Consider the following 23,330-nt stretch of genomic DNA (forward strand, 5'->3'; position numbering starts at 1 on the left):
ATGATGACCAAGCTTCTGAAAGTTTTAAAAGTCCAGAACAGTAACAACTTTTAGTTTAACAATTCATTTTACTTCATAAATGATTATAATCATAGCTCTGGTGTGCAGAGAAACTTTTGAGAACTGATCTAAATGGAGCAGTGAACTAAAACACAGGGGAAAATAAAAATCAAGCAACCGAGTCTTCAAATGGCTCCAGGCCATTTGCCGCTTAAGTAACGAGACCTGAACTAGCAGATTACTACAAGCAAGGCAACAAGTGCTTATCATAAAACACTCGTGTCTTGGGAATCATGTAAGTAATCACAGTCCTCCTCAACCATGAGTGAGGTTATATCTGAAGTCAACATCATTGACTTAAAGCAAAATAAAAAGTCTACTGTGTGAAAAACATAGGAGAAACAAACATTAGGCCTATAAAGATTTGGGATGGGGGATGCAATCCCCTTTTGAGATGGAGAAATTCTTCAAGCTGAAAGCAGAAAATTGTAAGTACACAATTGCTCAATATGATCATTTTCTAATGATGCACAAAGTAGGCATAAATTTTTGGTCTGAAACGTTTCCTTAAGGCATTCATATACTTGAATATTTCAACTCTGGTCGTTTTTCAGGTCTAGGATTTAACACTAGATTGTTAAATACCTGAAAATAAAAAGGAAGCATGGTAAATAATCATTGTCAGCTCCTTGGGGAAGGGACCGACTTTTTGTTTGTTCTGCTTGTTATTCTAAAGTGCCAAGTACATCAGTGAGACACTATGTATTGATTGAAGCTCAGGTGCTTTGCACGCAGAAACCCCCAGATTCACTCCTTGTTATAGCCAGTTAAGGATCACAGGTAGCAGGGGGCTGGGAAAGATCTCAACATGATTTACTCTTGAAGATTCCTTTTTGTTTAAGGGGAGAGGGCAGGAGCATTAAAAATAAAAATAAATCAAAAGTAGCATGCATCACATCAGCTGCTTTTGAAAATTAGGTTGCATTCCTATCTACACTTACTTAAGACATGAACACGACTGATCTCAATGGGATATCCTTCAGAGTAAAAGAGCATATGGTTGTTTTGTCAGTTTGAAAACCAGCATGTAAATAATCTAAATAATAAACACATTTTGTAGCTGTTCTAAGCAATATGTAGCACCTATCAAATCATGTTATAGACTTGCTGCCTGTAAATAGCTATTCAATTTTGGGTCACCTCATGCAAAAACTAAGGGACTCAGAGCTCATTAAACAGAAAAGGTTTATGCTGATAATAAATTTAAGCAAAGTGAGCAGAGCGTCAACAACATTAGCTGCATTTTAGCACAGTTCAACTTTAAAGAAAAGACCAGGGTAGGTGGGTAAGCAGTGCTTCAACACTTGCTAGAAGAACCAGCATTATTTTCCCCTCTTCTCCCTTAAATATTTTCCTGCATAAGACCCCTCACATTACAGGTAAATTACATGGCAATGACTAGGTAGAAATAGGGGAAGGTCATTTCAATTCAAAAGAAATAAAGTAATTTCAGTTTTGTACTACAGATTTTGACATTTATTGGCGTTTCTAAATATATCTAAATGGCTTTAAAATATTCTAGGTTATTTCATGTTTTAATCGTTTCCTTCTCTGCTGCCTATAGTCAAAACATCAGTAACAGCAGAAACCATGGCAACAGAAAATTCACTGCACTGTTTGCGAACACTTTTCTACTTTCATGACGCATTCTTTACTTTAATTTCCTATACCGCAAGTGAGATAACCATGGACCTCAATACGCACGGGTGAATCTAAATACCACATAATGAAAGCTCACAGCTATAGGTGTGTGTATTTCACAGGGAGGACTACACACTGAGGTGTTTACAGGAGTAATTTTGCAGATTTCTCCCCTTCCCTTAAAAAACATGCATTTTGTTTCAAGATCTTGGCAAAAAGTCACTTCTTTACTTCATTTTAGCCATGAATTTTATAAACCAAGCCAGGAACTATGTTTTAATGCACTCAATTGAGGGGAAACTATGTAGAGATTAAGAAGAAAGAAGGTATTTTATGCTGAAAGCTCTTTAGGACAGGAACTTGTCTTTTGATTAGGTTATTTTGTGAAACGCCATGTACACTGCAAAATTACATGTGAAACGCCATGTACAAGCAAAATTAAATTTCAGGACTAATAAGAGAAGATGCCCTAAAGATAGACTATCAACATGAGGGACTGTATAAATGAACCAAATTCTCAGAACAAGTACTTTTGTAACAAAGATGAGCTGCAGCTGCAGTGTTGTAATGAGGAGGTTTCTGAGAAGTTCACACTGAAAGGATAAGAGAGAGTGGCGGCTTGCCACTCTCCACTTCCTCAATAGGTCCACTGTCAAAACCTATTTGCTGACCATGGCTGTAACTATGTCTTATTAATCTGCATAAGAGAGGGTCCCTTACTCTTTGTGTCTAGTTGAGCACGGTACTTTTCAAATCCCTTGAGCCGAACCCGTTCTCCCAGTAACTGAAGAAACTCTTCAAAGGCCGGGCCTGCTGATTCATTGTTGTACATTTCCTCTTCTGTGCTTTGTCCAGACTTGCAGTACATGATCCCCACTTTAAGTTGATAGCTTAGCTGTAAACACAAACAGAAACTCAAGTTTTGCATTCTCATCAGCTTATGTAGCATCTATGCTGCATTAAAAGACTAACATAGAGAGTCCTTCCAAAAGTCACCACTGACTTCTTCCTCTTCCCCTTCAACAATGAGAAAACTATGACTAATAAATGTAGGCACATTAAATTTGTGTATTTCAAATCACTCTGCAAAGGACATCGGTTGCTATTTGCATTTCCAACTCAAGATTTCCCCCAAAGGATGCAAAACAGAAAGAGAAAGAAAAATATAGTTTCTAAACTGTAGACTTCAGTTTTGTAGATACAAACTTAAAAACTTCAGCGTAATGTTTCTATGCCATTGAGTTTTGACTTGAATGCAGCACTATTATCTTTGTATTGGGAGATGATTTGAATTTAAATGTGTAGTTTAGTCTATGGAAATAATCAAGTCAATGGAATACTGAGAACATAAGTGTGGCTGGATCAACTTTAAGTCCCATCTACTTCAAAATTCTGTTCTTACATAGCCAACCAAATGCTTATGGGAAGCAGGACACGAAATCTCTCCATTTGTGATTTACAGCAACTAATATTGAGACGCATATTGCCTCTGACAGTAGAGGTAGAACACATCAGTGGCTATTAGACACAATGGCTAGCCACATCCTCCATGAATCTGTCTAAATCGCTTTTAAAACCATCCAAGTTGGGGGCAATCTCATGGGAGCAAATTCTGTAGATTTCAATATGCACCTAGTGAAGTTTTTAAGTGGGTTTTCGTGTTCTATTGTGGATTATATATTAATCTGGTTGTTATATTATCTTATGTTGTACTCCATCCTGGTATCAGTATTGATGAAGGGCAGGCTATAAATATTTCCAATCAATAATAAAATAAATAAACTACTGATAGCTGCTGAGAGGTTCTGGAGACTAAACAGTGTCTCACTGCCCCATTCATCTCCTAGCATATGCCATTCAAGAGAGTAATGAAGCCACTTTCAGTTCCGAACGAGGCCAGAAAACCAAGTTGGAACAGATCCAAACAATGAATTGAATAATTTGGTTTTGGACACCACCAACTAAACAGCTTCATTAAATACAAGCTAGTGTATTTCTGTTAAGTTAAGTTAATTACTTAATTTCTTTTAAGTTAATGTCTGTTAAGTTATTTCTGTTATAAAATTCTAGATATAAAAAAGCAGTATCAAAGAGTCTTCAGATATTAAAAAGCAAGGTCTAATACCATAAGAGGTTTTAGTTGTTAGTTAGAATGTATCATGATATTCCCTAATATGTCATGGATGACATAAGCAGCTGAAATAAGGCATCATTCTTGTATCAATGTCTTACACACTGTCTTCCATTATACCATGCAGAAAGAAATTAAACATGCTGGGTTATAATATTCTGCTTTAAACAGTACACATTTCAGAATTTTTGAGTTTGCCTAATTCACTTTTTTTGGCAGCAAACTCTAAGTCCTGAGATCTCAGGCAAACCCTTTATTCTGTAGCATTGGATAGACTTGGTAGATTTATTTAGAGTTTCCAGACATGGCGGGGGAAAAAGATATCTAGATCTGTTACCGTAATGCTAGCCTAGTAAAGGATTAAAGTTTGCTATTTTGAACTTACCCCTTGTTCATCAAGTTTCATAAGTTGTTCTGTGACTTTAGGAGTGTTGAAGGCCAACCTGAGACAATGTATATTCAGTTCAGGAACCACGTGCTCAAGCACCTCTTTTAAGGGCAACCCTCTAGCTGTACAGTGCTTTGCAGTTGAAGGTATAGCATCTTCCAAGACAGAACCTCTTAGGGTTGTAAGCTGTGAAACCAAAGTTATTTACTTAGATATATGAAGGGAAGATGGGGGTAGGCTAGTAACCCAAAGAACTAAGGATTCCTGGGTAGTGTACTTCAAATGTTATAAGAAAGAAACTCCAATATGTAAATTATACTAAGTTGTGCATGTCTGCATCATTATTTTGTTTAGTACCAATATATGAAGAACTTACACAAGTTCAATCTGCATGATTCCTTAAATGGAAAAGCAGGCATTGTGCTCCTAGAAGATGCAGGAATTTTCCTCTTGATATGTTATCCAGAAATACAGAAAACAGATGGACAAGCTACTCATGCATTCACTTTTTGCTTCTTCCTTGCTTGCAAAATGGTTTTGTTTCATTAAGTCAAGCACCTCTGTGCTACTGTTAACGCAGAAGTAAAACAAGAACAATGCTCCCCACCTGCCCAAACTCAACATTTGGACTAGTTAATTTATTGTTATTAGTACTATTATTATAACATGTTTATTTATACCCTGTCTTTTCCCCCGACAGGGAATCAAGGCAGTTTCTGTCTATATGATATTTCTTTTTACCTGGGTTTCTATGTTAAAGGCTGTCCATAAACTAGCATGTTCTCTTGATTTACACCTAGTTCAATTTTTTAAAACAGGGAGGTTTCTTTGTAAAATTAAAGCAGGAAAATGTAAAAATTAATCCAAGTACCAGGAACAGAAGATGTAAATATGATTTAAGCAGACATAGGCTGTGTTCAACAAGCCATGTGTCATCTCACAGAACAAATAAGCAACAAATTGTTTCTCCAAAGCTTGGTTCACAACATTTACATGCCACTTGTGTAACAAAACCTCAAAGCAGTTTACAAAAAGTTAGTGTTTTGGCTTATTCTTTAAATATGCCACGTGTTTGCTAAACAAGCTGCGGCTTAGGTATGTGTGAACCAAGCCTGGTTATTAGTGAGTGGTAACTTTTCATCAGCCCCAGTCTGCATGATCAATAGTCAAGGGCGCTGGGATTTGTAGTCAAGAACACCTGGAGATCAAGTTACCTTCTGATATAAAATATTATATACTCAAGAGCAGTTTACAACATTGCAAAAAATGGCAATTAAAAATAGATAAAAGGTAAAGGTAAAGGTACCCCTGCCCGTACGGGCCAGTCTTGACAGACTCTGGGGTTGTGCGCCCATCTCACTTAAGAGGCCAGGGGCCAGCGCTGTCCGGAGACACTTCCGGGTCACGTGGCCAGCGTGACACCGCTGCTCTGGCCAGAGCCAGAGCCAGAGCCAGAGCCGCACACGGAAACGCCGTTTACCTTCCCGCTGGTAAGCGGTCCCTATTTATCTACTTGCACCCGGAGGTGCTTTCGAACTGCTAGGTTGGCAGGCGCTGGGACCGAGCAGCGGGAGCGCACCCCGCCGCAGGGATTCGAACCGCCGACCTTTCGATCGGCAAGTCCTAGGCGCTGAGGCTTTAACCCACAGCGCCACCTGCGTCCCTAAAAAAAAATAGATACCCAGATCTAAAACAACCCAGTGTAGAATCATAGAGGTGGGAGGATTTCTGAGAGTCATCCAATCCTATCCCCTGCAACGCACAAATCACACCTAAAGAATCCCTGACAGATGGCCATCTAATCTCTACTTAAAAACTTCCAATGAAGGTGACTCCACCTTCTGAGGTAGTCCATTCCACTTTTGAGTAGCTCTTTCTGTCATCTTATATATTTTCTGATTTAAAGGATCAGTACCTTTAAGACCACAGGCAAAACATGAAAATAACCCTTATACAACTCGCATTTGCAGTCAATCTTAAGAGTATATAGAAAATACATTTTTGCATTTCTTATTCTTATACTTTCCATATATTGTTTACCTCACTAGTTCTGAAAATGATGCGGTAATTGTATTGCGATCCATTTTCTTTTATTTCTTCAGGTTTTTCTCTTCTGATGCTGACAGCTACGGGACCAAGGTTCTCATCTGCCCCAAAGTAGTTCCAGTGTTCTTGTGCATTTAAAAAAAGGGGTGCGGGAGGAGAAAAAATTATTTTCCATCTCAGAAAAAAAGGGTTCTGTATGTTACATTTCCATAATAAGTAAAGGATTAAGGACAGTTTTGTTCTACATGTGAGCAAGTTCCAAACATCCATGGGCACATGCTCCCATGGGCAAATGTAGCATGCACGTACAACTGGGAACCAATCCTAAAGATTTTGATGATACTCATTTTAACCACTGTGATAACAGAAACTGCTACCAGTTGTAGCTATGAACATCTGGTTCACATGCTCAGTGTAATATTTGAATGTTGTAAAGCACAAAACCATCTTCCAGGCATAGCAGACATTTTCCCAACCTACAGGCTGAGGTCCATGTTCTGTATTAAAGGCACAGCAGAATTATGTTAATTATACTTCCCTTTCTAGAACAGTAAGAAGAATTGTGTCAACTGGAGATTTGGAAAAACCTTTTAGTACAATGAAATATATTATAATAGAGAAACCTCCATTTGACCATTTTAATAAATGTTTCACAATGCTATAGGTGCCAGAACATTCTCACAGTCCCTGTTAAACAAGTTTTAATTACATTTCCATTTCCAAAATATTTTTAAAACCTCTGCATCTTTCTGTAGATTGTACCTTTCTATTTGGTCTCGTGCCATGTACATGTTAGAAAACTGCCTAAACTATAAAGTCTAAAAAAATCCCTGTCATTTTATTAAAAAGCAAATTGCAAAATTTAAGTGTTTATATGAATTATGCCTAGAATGATCAAGAAACATTCTGTGCGCCAGGCAGTACTTGGAGAACATTTTGTAAAATAGCAAAGAATAATGCTGTTCAAGGTATTAAATGACTGTTCACCTTTCTGATAGAAGAATTTACGATAATAATATGCACCAAGATCCACGTGTTCAACGATGTATCTCTTCCCTCTATCCAAGTGCAACACCAGGTTTTCCTTGGGTACTTCAAGAACAGCCACTCCTGCATTTGTGCAATGAGAGCTAAGAGTGGACTCAAAGGAGGCACTTTCACAGCCACTGAAGGATCCAGAGTTAGATTTTGTGAGACTGATCTTTCTTTCTCCTTCCCCACCAATCTCATTACGAAAATAAGGACAACTCATAACAAGGTCATTGCTTTTATCGTCTCCCTGGTCCATATTGAGACTTCCTTTGGAATTCAAGTCTTCTGTACTGCCCATTGGGGAATTGAAACTTGCAGAATGGGACAATGGTCCAGAAGCTAATGAGGCAACTGCTGCAGCAGAAGCTCCAGTCGTTGTATTCCTTCGTTTGATCACATTGTGCCGGTTAACTGCCACTTCATTTAAATCAAATAATATGCTCTGGCAATCGTAATGGGCAAAACACTTTGGACAAGTCCAAGGCCTGACACTGTCTTCTGATCTGCTGTCCTCAAGATCTGAGGACTTCCCAAGATCCCCTTCAGCTTTGGCATTACGCAGCTTTCGAAAAATGGAAGAATCTCCCGTCTCTGATTTTGAACGCCTCTTCAGTGGCTTCTCCCTTTCTTTAAATAGTCGAAGGTTCTCCCTCTGAGTTATGGGTCCATCTATCACATCCAAGGAAAATCCTGAGCCCTTACTTCCACTAGCTATAAGGAGTTCACAGAATTTGCTGGTGCCTGGACCTCTCTGGTCAGACTTTTCATCTTTATAACTTTTCAATAGGTCAAAAAAACCTTCCCCTGAAGTACCCTGCTTATCTATTGATGAAGTGCTGCCATATTCCCTGTGCAGTGATGGTCCAGATTTATAACTGGGAGAGATACATTCATCATAGCTATCTACATCAAGCTCACTTAGGGTAATGTCACTATTACTTCGCTGTCTTATTCTGCGAAGAGCTTTTCTTGGGGAGCTGTGGTATCCATCAGGAGTGAGAAACCTAGAATCTAGGTTCTCAGACTGCCTTGTTTTGCTCTTAAGTGTGTTTTGGATACTCTTTAACATGACAGAGTCACTAGAATTCAAGTTAATAGAGCTTCCCTGGCTCCCAGGACTGCTTTTTGAAGACATACTATCAAGGCAGCTTGATGTATCCATTTCTTGACTTGATCTACTATTTTCTTTGACATTTTCCTTCCTTGGGGGCCAGTCAGCAATCCTGGCCCTAACCCCCATTTTAGGTACTCCAGGAGTAGATGTAAGGTGATGAGACCCTTCATTGCGTGGAGGGCCTACTGGAGCCATCACTGAAGATCCCAAGCTACCATTCTGTGACCTGAAGCGTCTCATATAAAAGTCATCTGAGTGGACTTTAGGAGTTCCATCTGACACTCCGGTGGCAACAGCCCTTTCAGTCTGGGACCGCTTCAAACTGGTCATTATTGGAAAACGTGTTTATCCTTAGTAAGCTCCAAAAGAAAACACAGCCATCTCTGCCTTTCACATTTATAACTCTCTTCCGGAGAAGGTTATCCAGAAAACACAAAGGTTGCATGAGATCCCAGTTATGATCATGTAATATAATGGCAAATGTTCTACAGATGCAGCTTTTCTACGAACGACTGTTGTTCAATCACTTTTGACTTCTTAGAAGTCTTAATCCATCCATTTCAAAAAGTAGTCATCCTTCCATACGTCAAAAAATAATAATCTTCGTTTGAAGAATGAACTTTCAACTGGTAAACTTGCTTTAATCCTAGAGCAAATAAAGAAGAGAAAGTGATTAGCCAGCACATTCACAGTTATATAAAGCAGAAAACTGAAAGCTTCAATACAGTAGTTGCTTTCTCAGTACGTTTCACCACAAAGATCAGCGATTGAGACCTAACATACTGTATTTAACAGCTTTGAATGCAGAATGATGTAAGTTACTTTTCAATATATACAACAGACTTCTCTCTAGATCAACGAACTATAGGAAAGCTATTACCATCTATAAATATGGAGAAAGAACAGATGTGCTGCTCAGTTAGGAGATACTGAGTTGGATCCAAACTGTTGTTCTGCCAGTGGAAAGCACTTTCGGTTCTGTACTGTGGGACTCTCCACCCCCTATTTTTGGCAATTGCTCCTTCTCCCTTCTCATGTCACTCTGTTCCAGAGGGTCCTCCAACCCTCAACAGAAGATTTTGGGGGGCAGAGGAGACTGCAGAGGAAAGGAGGAAGCATGAAAGCTCAATTTTGTAAACATTTATGGAATGGGATTTACTTAGGATTCAAGCCATTCTTAGCAGATTGTCTATTGATTACATGTATGATTTAGGAAGACCAGGTGTAAATTATGAGTTTTTGTATGGAGTAGTCAGGATTGATTTGGAGATGACTGCTGAACCAGGCTACTACTGCTGGTTGATATCCCAAGGACAGACCTGAGAAGCAATTCTTTTCATCTATTTATTAGTTGCTATCATTGTTATGACTATTATTATTGTTATTATTAACTGGTTGGTTTTCTACTCAAAATTCAGAAGACATCTTTAAAAAGACGTATCTTGAAGCTCAGCAGTAGCAGCAAAGTGAAATGAAAGTCAGTTACAATATTTCAGGAAAAAGCTCTTCATAAATTGCATGAAAGCAGTTTTTGAAATGTACCGTATTTTTCGCCCTATAGGGCGCACCTAGTTTTTTTGGGGGGGAATAAAGGGGGGGGGATTTCCCCCGGCACGGGGCTGGGGCAGGGGAAGCCCGAGCTTCCCCCAACCCCAGCCCCCAGAACAGGCTGCTATCCGCAAGCCTTGGGACTCCCGCCGGGCTCCCCAGGCTTGCGGATATCTGCCTGAAGCCCGGGGCGCGCTGCTCAGCACGCCCCAAGCTTCGGGATGTAGGCTGCTATCCGCAATCCTAGGGAGCCCGGCGGGAACTGCATTCGCCCCATAGGGTGCACACACATTTCCCCTTCATTTTTGGAGGGGAAAAGTGCGTCCTATAGGGCGAAAAATACGGTACATGACCACCCAAGACTGGGATCAAAATGTGTGAGGGTTTAACCCTCCTCTGATCACAGCCCCAATGAAAATGTCCCTCCTCCCCAAACAAAAGAAAAGCTAAAAATACCTTGAGTGATATTTTTTTTTGGGGGGGGTGTAACAGTGGATAGGAAGAGTTGAAGAGTTAATCCCCCCCATGTGCATGGACCTGATCCTGTTCACTTGGCTCACCTCGTGGCAGCTATCTACATTTCAAAAACTACACATCAATTATTTTCACACAATGTAGCAAAGCTGATGTGACTACCGAGAAGATGGTGCTGCAAATCACCAATCTCACTTCCAAAACTAGGACCAACTCTAGGTTTTGTGAAGCCCTTGGCAAGATGATTTGGGTGGGCTTTCCTCTCCAGTGACACCCGTCTTTGGTGTTGCCACTGCCTGTGGCATTGGCTCATTTGCCTCCCTGCTGTTCTTTCACTCACCAAGAGGGTGAAGAAGTGAATAGGTAGTGGAGAGAGACAGCAGCAGTTTGGGAGGGGTCTTAGTGAGTGGCTCTCCTCCTGACGTGCTGGGGTTGCAACTACCACTAAATGATTCCGACCCCTGACTGAAAATGAGGCAACATGAGGCAGATATTCCTCTGCCAAGCTCAGAGAATGAGAAGAAGGAAGGGCCAAGTCATCTTCCACACTCCTGACGAGTGTCCCTATGTGGAGCTGACTAACCAGGAGGTGGGTTACCCTGGGGGAATAGTGTGCTGGGTAAGTTGCCCCCCCCCAAGCAGGCTAGGTGCCCTGCCCTGGCAGTGCCAATCTCATTAGAGATGGCTTAGATCACCCCTTCCCCCCAGATCATCAAAAAGAGACCCCTCCTTGAAAGCAGGAGCCACAAGTACTAGGTCCATAAAATTCTGAAAAAAAACCAAGAGTAGGGGAATAAAAGAAGGGAGAACACTGAGTGAGTTCCTGGAGTTTGCTTCTGATCAAATTTCAAAGGTGGCCAATGAAGAATAAAGTCCAAGTCAACCTTCAGGACGATGACTAGGAAGTCTTCCCAAAGCATTTCTCCTTGTAAACCTTGGCATAGGTTAGTGTTCAGAGATGACTCAAGACATTTTGCTGACGGCAGAATATCCAAATGTCACCTTCATGGTGCCAAATATATAATAATAAACTGATAGTTAACAGTAGACTTCCAAATCAGGCTTGCTCAGCCTCTTACAAAGCTGGTCTTACTAGCTTCATGTTCCCAAACTTATTTTCTCTCTCATCCCTTCTACCCACCATCCCAAATCTTCTTCTCACCCCCCAAATTGGAACTCTGTTTGCATAAGCAAGCTCTTACTGCTAATGGCGGGCAGTGCAAGAATCGTCACAGAGAAGTTTTAAGCTGGAGCCATAGAGCAGCCCCCTGATAACTGCCCGGCTGGATACAGCCTGCCAACCATTTATTGCTTCTCCCCTGTTTATGCTACTCTAAGCAAACAAAAGTACAGGCTGCTTGGACAAGTGAAACCGATCACCTGTCTCCTTGATCCTTGCCCATCCTGGCTGATAAAAGCGAGCCGGGAAGGGCTGGGCGATGGGCTCTGCGGGGTGGTGAATGCTTCCCTCTGTGAGGGAGCCTTCCCAGACCCGCTGAAAGAGGCGGTCATTAAACCGCTTCTTAAAAAAACTATCGCCCAGTCTCAAATTGACCATTCCTGGGCAAGGTGATTGAGTGGGTGGTTGCTAAACAACTCAAAGCACGCCTGGAGGTTGCGGACCATTTGGATCCCTTCCAATCGGGATTCAGGCCTCACCATGGGACTGAAACTGCCTTGGTCGCACTGGTTGATGATCTCCGGCGGGCTAGGGACAAAGGTGAGAGCTGTTTCCTAGTTCTGCTGGATCTCTCAGTGGCCTTTGCCACCATCTACCATAACATCCCCCTTCATGGATCACTGCCTTGCCGTGGCGAAGGGGCTTGAAGAACTCAGAGAAGCTATGAACTATGCCGAGCAGGGCACCCAAGATGAACAGGTCATAGTGGAGAGTTTTGACCAAACGTGATCCACCTGGAGGAGGAACCGGCAAGCCACTCCAGTATCCCTGCCAAGAAAACTCCATGGACAAAGACAACAGGCATATAAAAGTTATGACGCTGGAAGATGAGCCCCTCAGGTCGGAAGGCGTCCAACATGCTACTGGGGAAGAGCGGAGGGCAAGTACAAGTAGATCCAGAGCTGATGAAGCGGCTGGGCCAAAGCCGAAAGGACGCTCAGTTGCGGATATGCATGGAAGCGAAAGGAAAGTCCAATGCTGTAAAGAAAAATATTGCATAGGAACCTGGAATGTAAGAATCATGAACATGGGTAAGTTGGAGGTGGTCAAAAATGAGATGGCAAGAATAAATATTGACATCCTGGGCATCAGTGAACTAAAATGGACGGGAATGGGTGAATTCAGTTCGGATGACCATCATATCTACTACTGTGGGCAAGAAACCTGTAAAAGAAATGGAGTGGCCCTCATAGTCAACAAAAGAGTGGCAAAAGCTGTACTGGGATGCAATCTCAAAAATGATAGAATGATCTCGATACGAATCCAAGGCAGACCTTTTAACATCACAGTAATCCAAGTTTATGCACCAACTACTGCTGCTGAAGAAACTGAAACTGACCAATTCTATGAAGACTTACAACACCTTATAGAAGTGACACCAAAGAAGGATGTTCTTCTCATTATAGGGGATTGGAATGCTAAAGTAGGGAGTCAAGAGATAAAAGGAACAACTGGCAAGTTTGGCCTTGGAGATCAAAACGAAGCAGGGCAAAGGCTAATAGAGTTCTGTCAAGAGAACAAGCTGGTCATCACAAACACGCTTTTCCAACAACACAAGAGACGACTCTACACATGGACATCACCAGATGGGCAGCATCGAAATCAGATTGATTATATTCTCTGCAGCCAAAGATGGAGAAGCTCTATACAGTCAGCAAAAACAAGACCTGGAGCTGACTGTGGCTCAGATCATCAGCTTCTTATAGCAAAATTCAAGCTTAAACTGAAGAAAGTAGGAAAAACCACTGGGCCGGTAAGATACAATCTAAGTCAAATCCCTTATGAATACACAGTGGAAGTGAGGAACAGGTTTAAGGATTTAGATTTGGTGGACAGAGTGCCTGAAGAACTATGGATGGAGGCTCGTAACATTATACAGGAGGCAGCAACGAAAACCATCCCAATGAAAAGGAAATGCAAGAAAGCAAAGTGGCTGTCCAATGAGGCCTTACAAATAGCGGGGGAGAGAAGGCAAGCAAAATGCAAGGGAGATCGTGAAACATACAGGAAATTGAATGCAGATTTCCAAAGAATAGCAAGGAGAGACAAGAAGACCTTCTTAAACAAGCAATGCAAAGAAATAGAGGAAAGCAATAGAATGGGAAGAACCAGAGATCTGTTCAAGAAAATTGGAAATATGAAAGGAACATTTCGTACAAAGATTTCCATAATAAAGGACAAAAGTGGAAAGGACCTAACAGAAGCAGAAGACACCAAGAAGAGGTGGCAAGAATACACAGAGGAATTATACCAGAAAGAAATGGATGTCTCATATACCCCAGGTAGTGTGGTTGCTGACCTTGAGCCAGACATCCTGGAGAGTGAAGTCAAATGGGCCTTAGAAAGCACTGCAAATAACAAGGCCAGTGGAAGTGATGGTATTCCAGCTGAACTATTTAAAATTTTAAAAGATGATGCTGTTAAGGTGCTACACTCAATATGCCAGCAAGTTTGGAAAACTCAGCAGTGGCCAGAAGATTGGAGAAGATCAGTCTACATCCCAATCCCAAAGAAGGGCAGTGCCAAAGAATGCTCCAACTATCGCACAATTGCACTAATTTCTCACGCTAGCAAGGTTATGCTTAAAATTCTACAAGGAAGGCTCAAGCAGTATGTGGACCGAGAACTCCCAGAAGTGCAAGCTGGATTTAGAAGAGGCAGAGGAACCAGAGACCAAATTGCAAACATGCGCTGGATTATGGAGAAAGCTAGAGAGTTCCAGAAAGACATTTACTTCTGCTTCATTGACTATGCAAAAGCCTTTGACTGTGTCGACCATGGCAAACTATGGCAAGTTCTTAAAGAAATGGGAGTGCCTGATCACCTCATCTGTCTCCTGAGAAATCTCTATGTGGGACAAGAAGCTACAGTTAGAACTGGATATGGAACAACTGATTGGTTCAAAATTGGGAAAGGAGTACGACAAGGCTGCATTTTGTCTCCCTGCTTATTTAACTTATATGCAGAATTCATCATGCAAAAGGCTGGGCTGGATGAATCCCTAGCCGGAATTAAGACTGCCGGAAGAAATATCAACAACCTCAGATATGCAGATGACACAACCTTGATGGCAGAAAGTGAGGAGGAATTAAAGAACCTTTTATTGAGGGTGAAAGAGGAGAGTGCAAAATATGGTCTGAAGCTCAACATCAAAAAAACGAAGATCATGGCTACTGGTCCCATCACCTCCTGGCAAATAGAAGGGGAAGAAATGGAGGCAGTGAGAGATTTTACTTTATTGGGCTCCATGATCACTGCAGATGGTGACAGCAGCCATGAAATTAAAAGACGCCTGCTTCTTGGGAGAAGGGCAATGACAGGCCTAGACAGCATCTTGAGAAGTAGAGACATCACCTTGCCAACAAAGGTCCGTATAGTTAAAGCTATGGTTTTCCCAGTAGTGATGTATGGAAGTGAGAGCTGGACCATAAAGAAGGCTGATCGCCGAAGAATTGATGCTTTTGAATTATGGTGCTGGAGGAGACTCTTGAGAGTCCCATGGACTGCAAGAAGATCAAACCTCTCCATTCTGAAGGAAATCAGCCCTGAGTGCTCACTGGAAGGACAGATTGTGAAGCTGAGGCTCCAGTACTTTGGCCACCTCATGAGAAGAGAAGACTCCCTGGAGAAGACCCTGATGTTGGGAAAGATGGAGGGCACAAGGAGAAGGAGGCGACAGAGGACGAGATGGTTGGATAGTGTTTTCGAGGTTACCAGCATGAGTCTGACCAAGCTGCGGGGGGCAGTGGAGGACAGGAGTGCCTGGCGTTCTCTGGTCCATGGGGTCACGAAGAGTCGGACACGACTAAACGACTAAACAACAACCATAACATCCTTCTGGACCATCTAGAGGGGCTGGGAGCTGGGGGCACTGTTATACAGTGGTTCCGCTCCTTTCTCCTGGGCTGTGTCCAGAAAGTGGTGGGGGGGGTGAGTGTTCAGACCCCTGGGCTCTCACTTGTGGGGTGCCTCAGGGTTCCGTCCTCTCCCCCATGCTTTTTAATATCTATATGAAGCCATTGGGAGAGATCATCAGGGGGTTTGGGCTGGGTGTTCATCAGTATGCAGATGACACCCAGCTCTACCTCTCCTTTAAATCAGAACCAGTGAAGGCGGTGAAGGTCCTGTGTGAGTGCCTGGAGGCTGTTGGAGGATGGATGGCAGCTAACAGATTGAGGTTGAATCCTGACAAGACAGAAGTACTGTTTTTGGGGGACAGGGGGCGGGCAGGTGTGGGGGATTCCCTGGTCCTGAATGGGGTAACTGTGCCCCTGAAGGACCAGGTGCGCAGCCTGGGAGTCATTTTGGACTCACAGCTGTCCATGGAGGCACAGGTTAATTCTGTGTCCAGGGTAGCCTGTCTACCAGCTCCACCTGGTACGCAGGCTAAGACCCTACCTGCCCGCGGACTGTCTTGCCAGAGTGGTGCATGCTCTAGTTATCTCCCGCTTGGACTACTGCAACGCGCTCTATGTGGGGCTACCTTTGAAGGTGACCCGGAAACTGCAATTAATCCAGAATGCGGCAGCTAGACTGGTGACTGGGAGTGGCTGCCGGGACCACATCTGAGAGATCTGCATTGGCTCCCAGTACGTTTCCGAGCACAATTCAAAGTGTTGGTGCTGACCTTTAAAGCCCTAAACGGCCTTGATCCAGTATACCTGAAGAAGCGTCTCCACCCCCATCGTTCTGCCCAGACATTGAGGTCCAGCAGCGAGGGCCTTCTGGCGGTTCCCTCATTGCGAGAAGTAAGGTTACAGGGAACCAGGCAGAGGGCCTTCTCGGTAGTGGTGCCTGCCCTGTGGAACGCCATCCCAGCAGATGTCAAAGCAATAAACAACTATTTTACTTTTAAAAGACAACTGAAGGGAGCCCTTTTTAGGGAAGTTTTTAATGTCTGATGCTGTACTGTTTTTAATATTCAGTTGGAAGCCGCCCAGAGTGGCTGGGGAAACCCAGCCAGATGGGCGGGGTATAAATAATAAATTATTATTATTATAAGTAGTTTTGTAAGACCTTAGTAGCCCACAATACATGGCTAGTGGGCTGTATCTGGCGTAATGGTTCACAAATTATCCAAGTCATCAATGTGCATAACACATTTGCTTAGCACCAGTGGGACTCCAGACAGCCATGTGGTACTCTGGTGCGAGAAAAAGTATTGCTTAGAACAAATTATCGCAGCATTTCCCCCACGAGCGGCTATAAAAATACAAATGGAGTTTTGCATCTGCAACTGAGTTTTCAACTTCCTTTCTAGCACAGCCCCTTGCACCTTCTGAAAAATGGCTTCTGAAGGTCAAGGAACCTTCTGGAACAGCAGTTCTGGGACCACAACTGGGGTGAAAAATCAGAGGTTCCACAGAAGCGTTTTCTGGCCCAAAGCCCTCGATTGTGAAAGCTGCCCAAACAAAACGCAAAAAGCAAATGAAAACATTTTGAAGCATTTCCGCAATATTTTTACCTGAAGGTTCACAAAACAGAAAATACAAATACTCAAACCCTCCCTGCCCCAAACTAGTGACTCAATATACGAATGATTTCTTTCTACACTCATCTTGCATATTAAAATGCAAATGTCTTATCTTCTGTCAAAATAAAGCACCTTTTAAATTCTAATTTTATAAGGTTACTGAAACAAAAGGCACTTCCTACATTGGCTCTGGACTGATTACAAAGTGGGAGTTTGTCTTTTAAAGCATCTTTAACAGGAACAACAACAAAAGCCACCTCCACAAATGCACCCTGGCAGGGAGTAGACAAAGGCAAGAGAATGTCGGCATAAAACCCTGCACTGCTGTATACACCCTTTAACACAAAGAAGAGAATCCTATTCAGAGACTCAACCAATTACACAAAATGTGGCCTTCAAATACTTGCCAAGTCTATGCATGTAAGGATGCTGCTGAACCAGCACCACGTTGACAGAGAAGCATTGTGTACAAATCAAGGCTTCTGACAGTTCTAGGGAAACCAGCACTTTCTGCAGCCTCTTCTCAAAAGTAACAAGTGCTTGCTACCACAGTAATTAAACCTCTAGCCAGAACATAGCCTGCCTCCAACAACAAGCAAATTTAAAGGCATTTCATGGTACGCAGTATCTGGAAGAGGGCATGGCTGTCAAAAAGGAACAGTTAACGGAAGCACCCTAGGCTGCAACGTTTTGTTGCAGGCCTCCCTTATGTGGGCAAAATATTCATGTTTAAAACTGCAATAAAATGCGCCACAAGTTTGCTGCAATATTCACACGCTTGCCTTGCAATTTCCTATTATCCATTATTGAAAGAATAGTAGAGCTTATATGTCTAAGTTAACAATCACCATGCTTTATCTGCTAAGGCAACACAATGGCTAGACTGTTAATTAAACAAGCCATTCCAAACAATCCATGTTTAAGACGCCTTTCATAAACCAATTGCTATTTTAAAATCTATAATTAAGGTTTTAGAAACACACAGGATGAGAAGCAATGTAGTGCAAATGGGAGTTTGCTCGTGCAGTGGGGCTTCTCCTTCCTTTCGGCCCCCTTTATGCCCTCTGAACATCCCCAAAAACTGCAATGGAGTGCTTATGGACACCCTAGAGCAGGGGTCGGCAACCTAAGGTCCATGGGCCACAAGCGTTTAACCAACCCATGAACCCCCATCGCCCGCTTGGTTGGCTCCTGTGTGTCGCATTAAACCGGCGTGGAGCAGAGCGGGGACCGCCTTCTGCAATGCTGGTCAGCTTCCCATTGGCTGCAGGAAGCTCCTGCAGCCAATGGGAAGCTGCACACACCTCCTTTGTGCAGGAAAAAGAGCCAGAAATAGCATTTGCGCAACAAACACTCTGGCCCACCGCAGCATCTGCAGGACTGTGGACCAGCCCAAGCCACAAAAACTTTGCCGACCCCTGCTCTAGAGCGTATTTTGGTGGCACAAAGGGGCTGAAGGGGAGCCGAGAGAAACCAGAAGTCCCACTGTGCAGGCAGATTTTTGTTCCACAGGGACATCTCACAATCAGTAATGACCACATTAAGTGTCTTCATAAAGGATTATCTAACCTTTTAAAAAGAACATTCATTTTATAGATTTAAATATCTGAATTACTACTGTTGGCAATAAATATTACGTGACGCTATACTCATCAAAGGGATGCGGGTGGCGCTGTGGGTTAAACCACAGAGCCTAGAACTTGCTGATCAGAAGGTTGGTGGTTTGAATCCCCGTGACGGGGTGAGCTCCCGTTGCTCGGTCCCTGCTCCTGCCAACCTAGCAGTTTGAAAGCATGTCAAAGTACAAGCAGATAAATAGGTACCACTCTGGCAGGAAGGTAAATGGCATTTCCGTGCGCTGCTCTGGTTCGCCAGAAGCAGCTTAGTCATGCTGGCCACATGACCCAGAAGCTGTACGCCTGCTCCCTCGGCCAGTAAAGCGAGATGAGCGCCGCAACCCCAGAGTCGTCCACGACTGGACCTAATGGTCAGGGGTCCCTTTACATTGATACTCATCAAGGGGAGGGGGAGAATTTCAACTTCTTCAGAAAAGTTTTTATTTCGAATTGAGTATTTAAATAGCTGGGGTGCCTAGATGAACTCTGAAGAAAATGGAGGGGAGAGAGAGATCCACTGAGTTTGGTGAGCTTATACAGTGGTACCTCGGCTTACATACGCTTCAGGTTACATACGCTTCAGGTTACAGACTCCGCTAACCCAGAAATAGTACCTCGGGTTAAGAACTTTGCTTTAGGATGAGAACAGAAATTGTGCTCCGGCGGCGCAGCAGCAGCAGGAGGCCCCATTAGCTAAAGTGGTGCTTCAGGTTAAGAACAGTTTCAGGTTAAGTACGGACCTCCGGAACGAATTAAGTACTTAACCTGAGGTACCACTGTAACTGTTCCTTCCTTGGATTCAACTGATCACAACTCACTGTAAAAGCACAATTGCTCAGAAAAAGAAAATGAAGAAAAAAGAAAAAGAAAGAATACAGTATTTTATGTTTAATATAATTCAATGACAAGGTATAATTTCTGCATGCCAAACGTAATCTGTAAAGTAAATATTTGGTATTTAAAAACAAGTAAAAATAAGAGGCGGGGGGAGTTAGTCATCTGGGGTTTATTCAATGTGTTTTTTATAAATCCAGCTGTCTGGTGCTTACTTCTAGAGAGAACTCTGCATGCTCTGTGCTGTTTCACACGTAAAACTGACTGGAAATACAAAATATTTGCGAAAACAAATCTAGCTCTTGTCTTAATGTCAGCTGTGCTCTCCAGCTTGACTACAATTTATCAGTGATTGTCAAAGAAGAAACATGTTGAGCATTGAGCCAGATGCATAGGGTTGTCATAGTTCAAACTTGTTTTAACAGCGATTTCCCTGATTCGGCAAAATTCCCCCTGACACCATTTTTACAGCCCAAAACCAGGACGTGTCAGGAATTTTCCTGACATATGGCAAGGCTACAGATTTATAACTGTAGGCACCGAAACTTTATGACACTGGTGGATGGCAATCTACTCCTAAAAAAACTCCCTAAGAATCCTGGCCAAAGGGGAGGTATGGAACAAACAAGCCTCTTAAATACTGGAGTGGGGAGAAGGGAGAACCAAAGAAAAACAAGCTAAGTGACATTGTAGGGTGGAGCCAGAGCTTTAGATGTACTGGATATTATTCAGCTTAGGAAAGAGCCGGGAAGGGAGTGGCTGCATTTTTTTTGCCTGTTTTATGTGTTAACTGTTTGTTTTTATAATTTATATTGAAATGAACTAAACTGATCTAGGGATCTTAAAATAAAAAAAGCATTGGGGTAAACTCATTTCTACCTTATTAGCTGGCTGTCGCAAGCCACACCAGCTGTTTGACCTTGATGCTCAAGTTGCACACTGCAAAGTTTATTATTAGAATGTTAATGCCGTAAATCAATGCGGGGATCCTTTCCTCAAAATCCATGATCTTCAAAGCCACCAGCAAAACGCAAATAATGATAATCAAAACAATACAAATCTAGCAATAACATCTGTGTCCCATGTTTCCTCCAAAGAGCTAAGGGTAGGCTGAAGAGACAGTGATGGCCAAGGCCATTCAGTGAGCTTCGCAGCTAAGCAGGAGCTTAAACTCCAGACCCTTCAAGCCTTTGGCCCCTGGCCTGGAGGTTCCCCAAACTTGAGTTAGAAGAACAACTTTGGATGCCCCTACATATGCATGGAACACTCCGTAACTTCAGTCAGGCAACAAACTGCACAAAAATCAAGACCCTCTATGTTCTCTCTTAACCATCTGAGATGATTCTGCATAGGCCTCAGCCCCCTCAGGAGTCTCTAGCCATTGCTGCATGTTTATCAAAGCTTCAGATTCTTTTAAAGGCCTGCTGAATCTGCAAACAAGGCTACTGGATGGAACCCATGAGAGCGCTGCCTAGGAATTCTACTGATAGTTCTAAATCCATTGGTTGGTTGGTAGGTATCGATTGTCCTGGGAGACAATGGAGGAGTGTATCTTTGGGAGTGAAGTCAAACTGTTGGGGAGTTACAACACCTGCTGTGGCTGTAGAGACCGATACAGGAGAGACATGTGTTGTCGCAGCTGGGGCAGATGAAAGTGTCCGGCTGTGCTGCTTCACAACCATGCACCATGGTGTTTCTTCTCTTTGCGCTCCTCCCAGTCGTCATTCCTCCTCTGCTTTGCCAAAGGGCCTGGTGCCTGAAGTCAGCTCTCCCTGGAGCACATCCTTGGCGATCTACTGATAGTTCTAAATCCATTATCAAATCTCATTTTGGGCATGTCTAGTTAGGCGTTAATTCTAGTTAGCAGTGATATTCAATTACTTTTATTTAACAAGGAACCAGTTAGAAGCAATGCTGGGTGGATGCCAATGGATAGGTCCCTGCCCCCGAATATTCTGCTTTTCTCATTTTGACCACACATTAGGAAGAAATTCCAGATAGTACTAACTGATCAATGGTGGAACAGACTGCTTCAGAAGACTCTCCTTCATTAGAGGTTTTTAAAGAGGGTAGATGGCCACTGATCAGGGCTTTGGAGTAGATGACCTTTAAAATCCTTTCCAACTCTATGGTTAATTATGGTTAGTAAGGAAAATACTCACATCTGTTCCAGCCTGCTTTTATTTTTACTTCTCACACACATGCACATAAACAATCTGATTTAGATTCAAATTCAAAATCCGCACAAGCAAATTACCTACGGCACATGTGTAGGCGTCTGCCTGTTCCTCTGCATCAAACAGCTTTAATCAGCCTTTCCACACTATTTTTTTGATTGCAGTTTATATAATAACGTCACATGGGTAAGAGTTCTATAAAAGTAAATTTAACTCATTCTAGGATGGAATTTTGTAAGCCTATTTGGCTGTTGGTTATTTGTGACTGAAAAAAGGCCTCCCACGGCTGAGACAAAGAAAAAGTCAAGAATCTATTAATTAAAAAAAATAAAAAAACACAGCATAGGGTGCTATCCACTGAAATAAGGGACTTTAATTTTCACAATTTATCAATTAAAATTCCAGCCCTTTTATTTTACTGCCATAACCATTATCCTACAGGAGGCAACCATTTTATTATGTCCAACTGATGCATGACTGCCAGCGCATGGGTCCTTTTGGACCCAGAAGAGGGCAGAACAGGGGTGTAATGGGGGGCAGGGCATAACACAGCAGGGTATGCTTCACAGTAGAGTGAACAGAAGCCTTTCCAAACAAGCGAATAGATGTTTTACCCACAATGCAAACTGCATCCCCACCCCACCCTGTCCCACTCCTGGTCTAGATCCAGAGGCTCAGTTGGCTGGATAGGAATCTTTCAGCCATCTGATGAACAGTTCCTCATCACTACCATAGAATGGGACCAGCTTCATTGCACTAAGGAAAAAAAAAAGGTAAAAGACTAGAGGAGACTCCTCTAGCAGGTGATACTAATACAAATACAAGACGGTTGCTGTGAGACTTGAGCATCCTCTGTGTTGCCCTTCCATCTGGAGCTGGCTATGGGGTTCCATCCAGTGTCAATCAAGCCTTGTGTATCTCAGTGCAGGTCTGAATATATTTTGCTTTACTTGACCAATATCTATTAAAGTCAGCTCCAAATTTTCATCCAATTACATTTTTCTCTCTCTGTTACACAGTGCTATTCGCTATTACACATAATTTGTCTTTCGTGGGAGACAAGAACTTCACCTGTCTATTGGCTACACTCTCCATGACTATAGTTCTAGAAGATTTAATTAATTAGGGACATGAGCTGCTGATGTGAGATACCAAAAGCATTAAAAATGAAATTTAACATGCTTTAAGGCTCCTTCTTTCAGCATCTTCCATGTCACTGTCACCCCCCCACCCCCACAGTGTCACACTAAGGAAATGGCTATTATCATAAACTTAATGCTTTTAGTGGTATAAAAGATAAATATAAAACTGCAGAGATATGCGAAAGTTATGTGATTCATCTGTAAACTCTATACTGCACCACAGTGTGGAGGTTGGTTTCTTCACTTCAGAATGCAGATGCTGAGAGATGGCAAATCACAACAATTTTGTGCTAATTCATATTTGCCTGATAACTCACGCCCTCCTAAAATAAAGCTAAATTATGTTTAATCTGCAGAGAGACTAAGAGTAACAAAGAAGTAAGAAACATGGGTTGATTTCACTCAAAAGTAGTTTCAAGTTGTCACAGATACGTTTATAATTAATTTCCAGAGGAGTAATTGTGTTTAGTCTGC

The 23,330-nt window shown here is 42.5% G+C and overlaps 1 protein-coding gene and 1 long non-coding RNA gene across 8 annotated transcripts in view; one reads left to right on the forward strand and one right to left on the reverse strand.

Annotated features, from left to right (window-relative positions):
• SIPA1L1 (signal induced proliferation associated 1 like 1) overlaps positions 1-23,330 on the reverse strand; it is a 163,683-nt gene that overhangs the window by 43,107 nt on the left and 97,246 nt on the right. For all 7 annotated transcript variants that reach the window (XM_079989840.1, XM_079989837.1, XM_079989841.1 and 4 more), the window contains 4 exons: positions 7,254-9,058; positions 6,261-6,391; positions 4,218-4,406; positions 2,422-2,596 (listed from right to left, as the gene is read on the reverse strand). In XM_079989840.1, the coding sequence (XP_079845966.1) occupies positions 2,422-2,596; positions 4,218-4,406; positions 6,261-6,391; positions 7,254-8,742 (1,984 nt within the window). In that variant the 5' untranslated portion in view covers positions 8,743-9,058. The remainder of the gene's footprint in view (positions 1-2,421; positions 2,597-4,217; positions 4,407-6,260; positions 6,392-7,253; positions 9,059-23,330) is intronic.
• Positions 1-23,330, forward strand: part of LOC307224097 — a 58,144-nt gene that overhangs the window by 10,935 nt on the left and 23,879 nt on the right. The window lies entirely within an intron of this gene.

The sequence above is a fragment of the Podarcis cretensis genome, assembly GCF_951804945.1.
Source record: "Podarcis cretensis genome assembly, chromosome: 1".
Classification (NCBI taxonomy): Eukaryota; Metazoa; Chordata; class Lepidosauria; order Squamata; family Lacertidae; genus Podarcis; species Podarcis cretensis.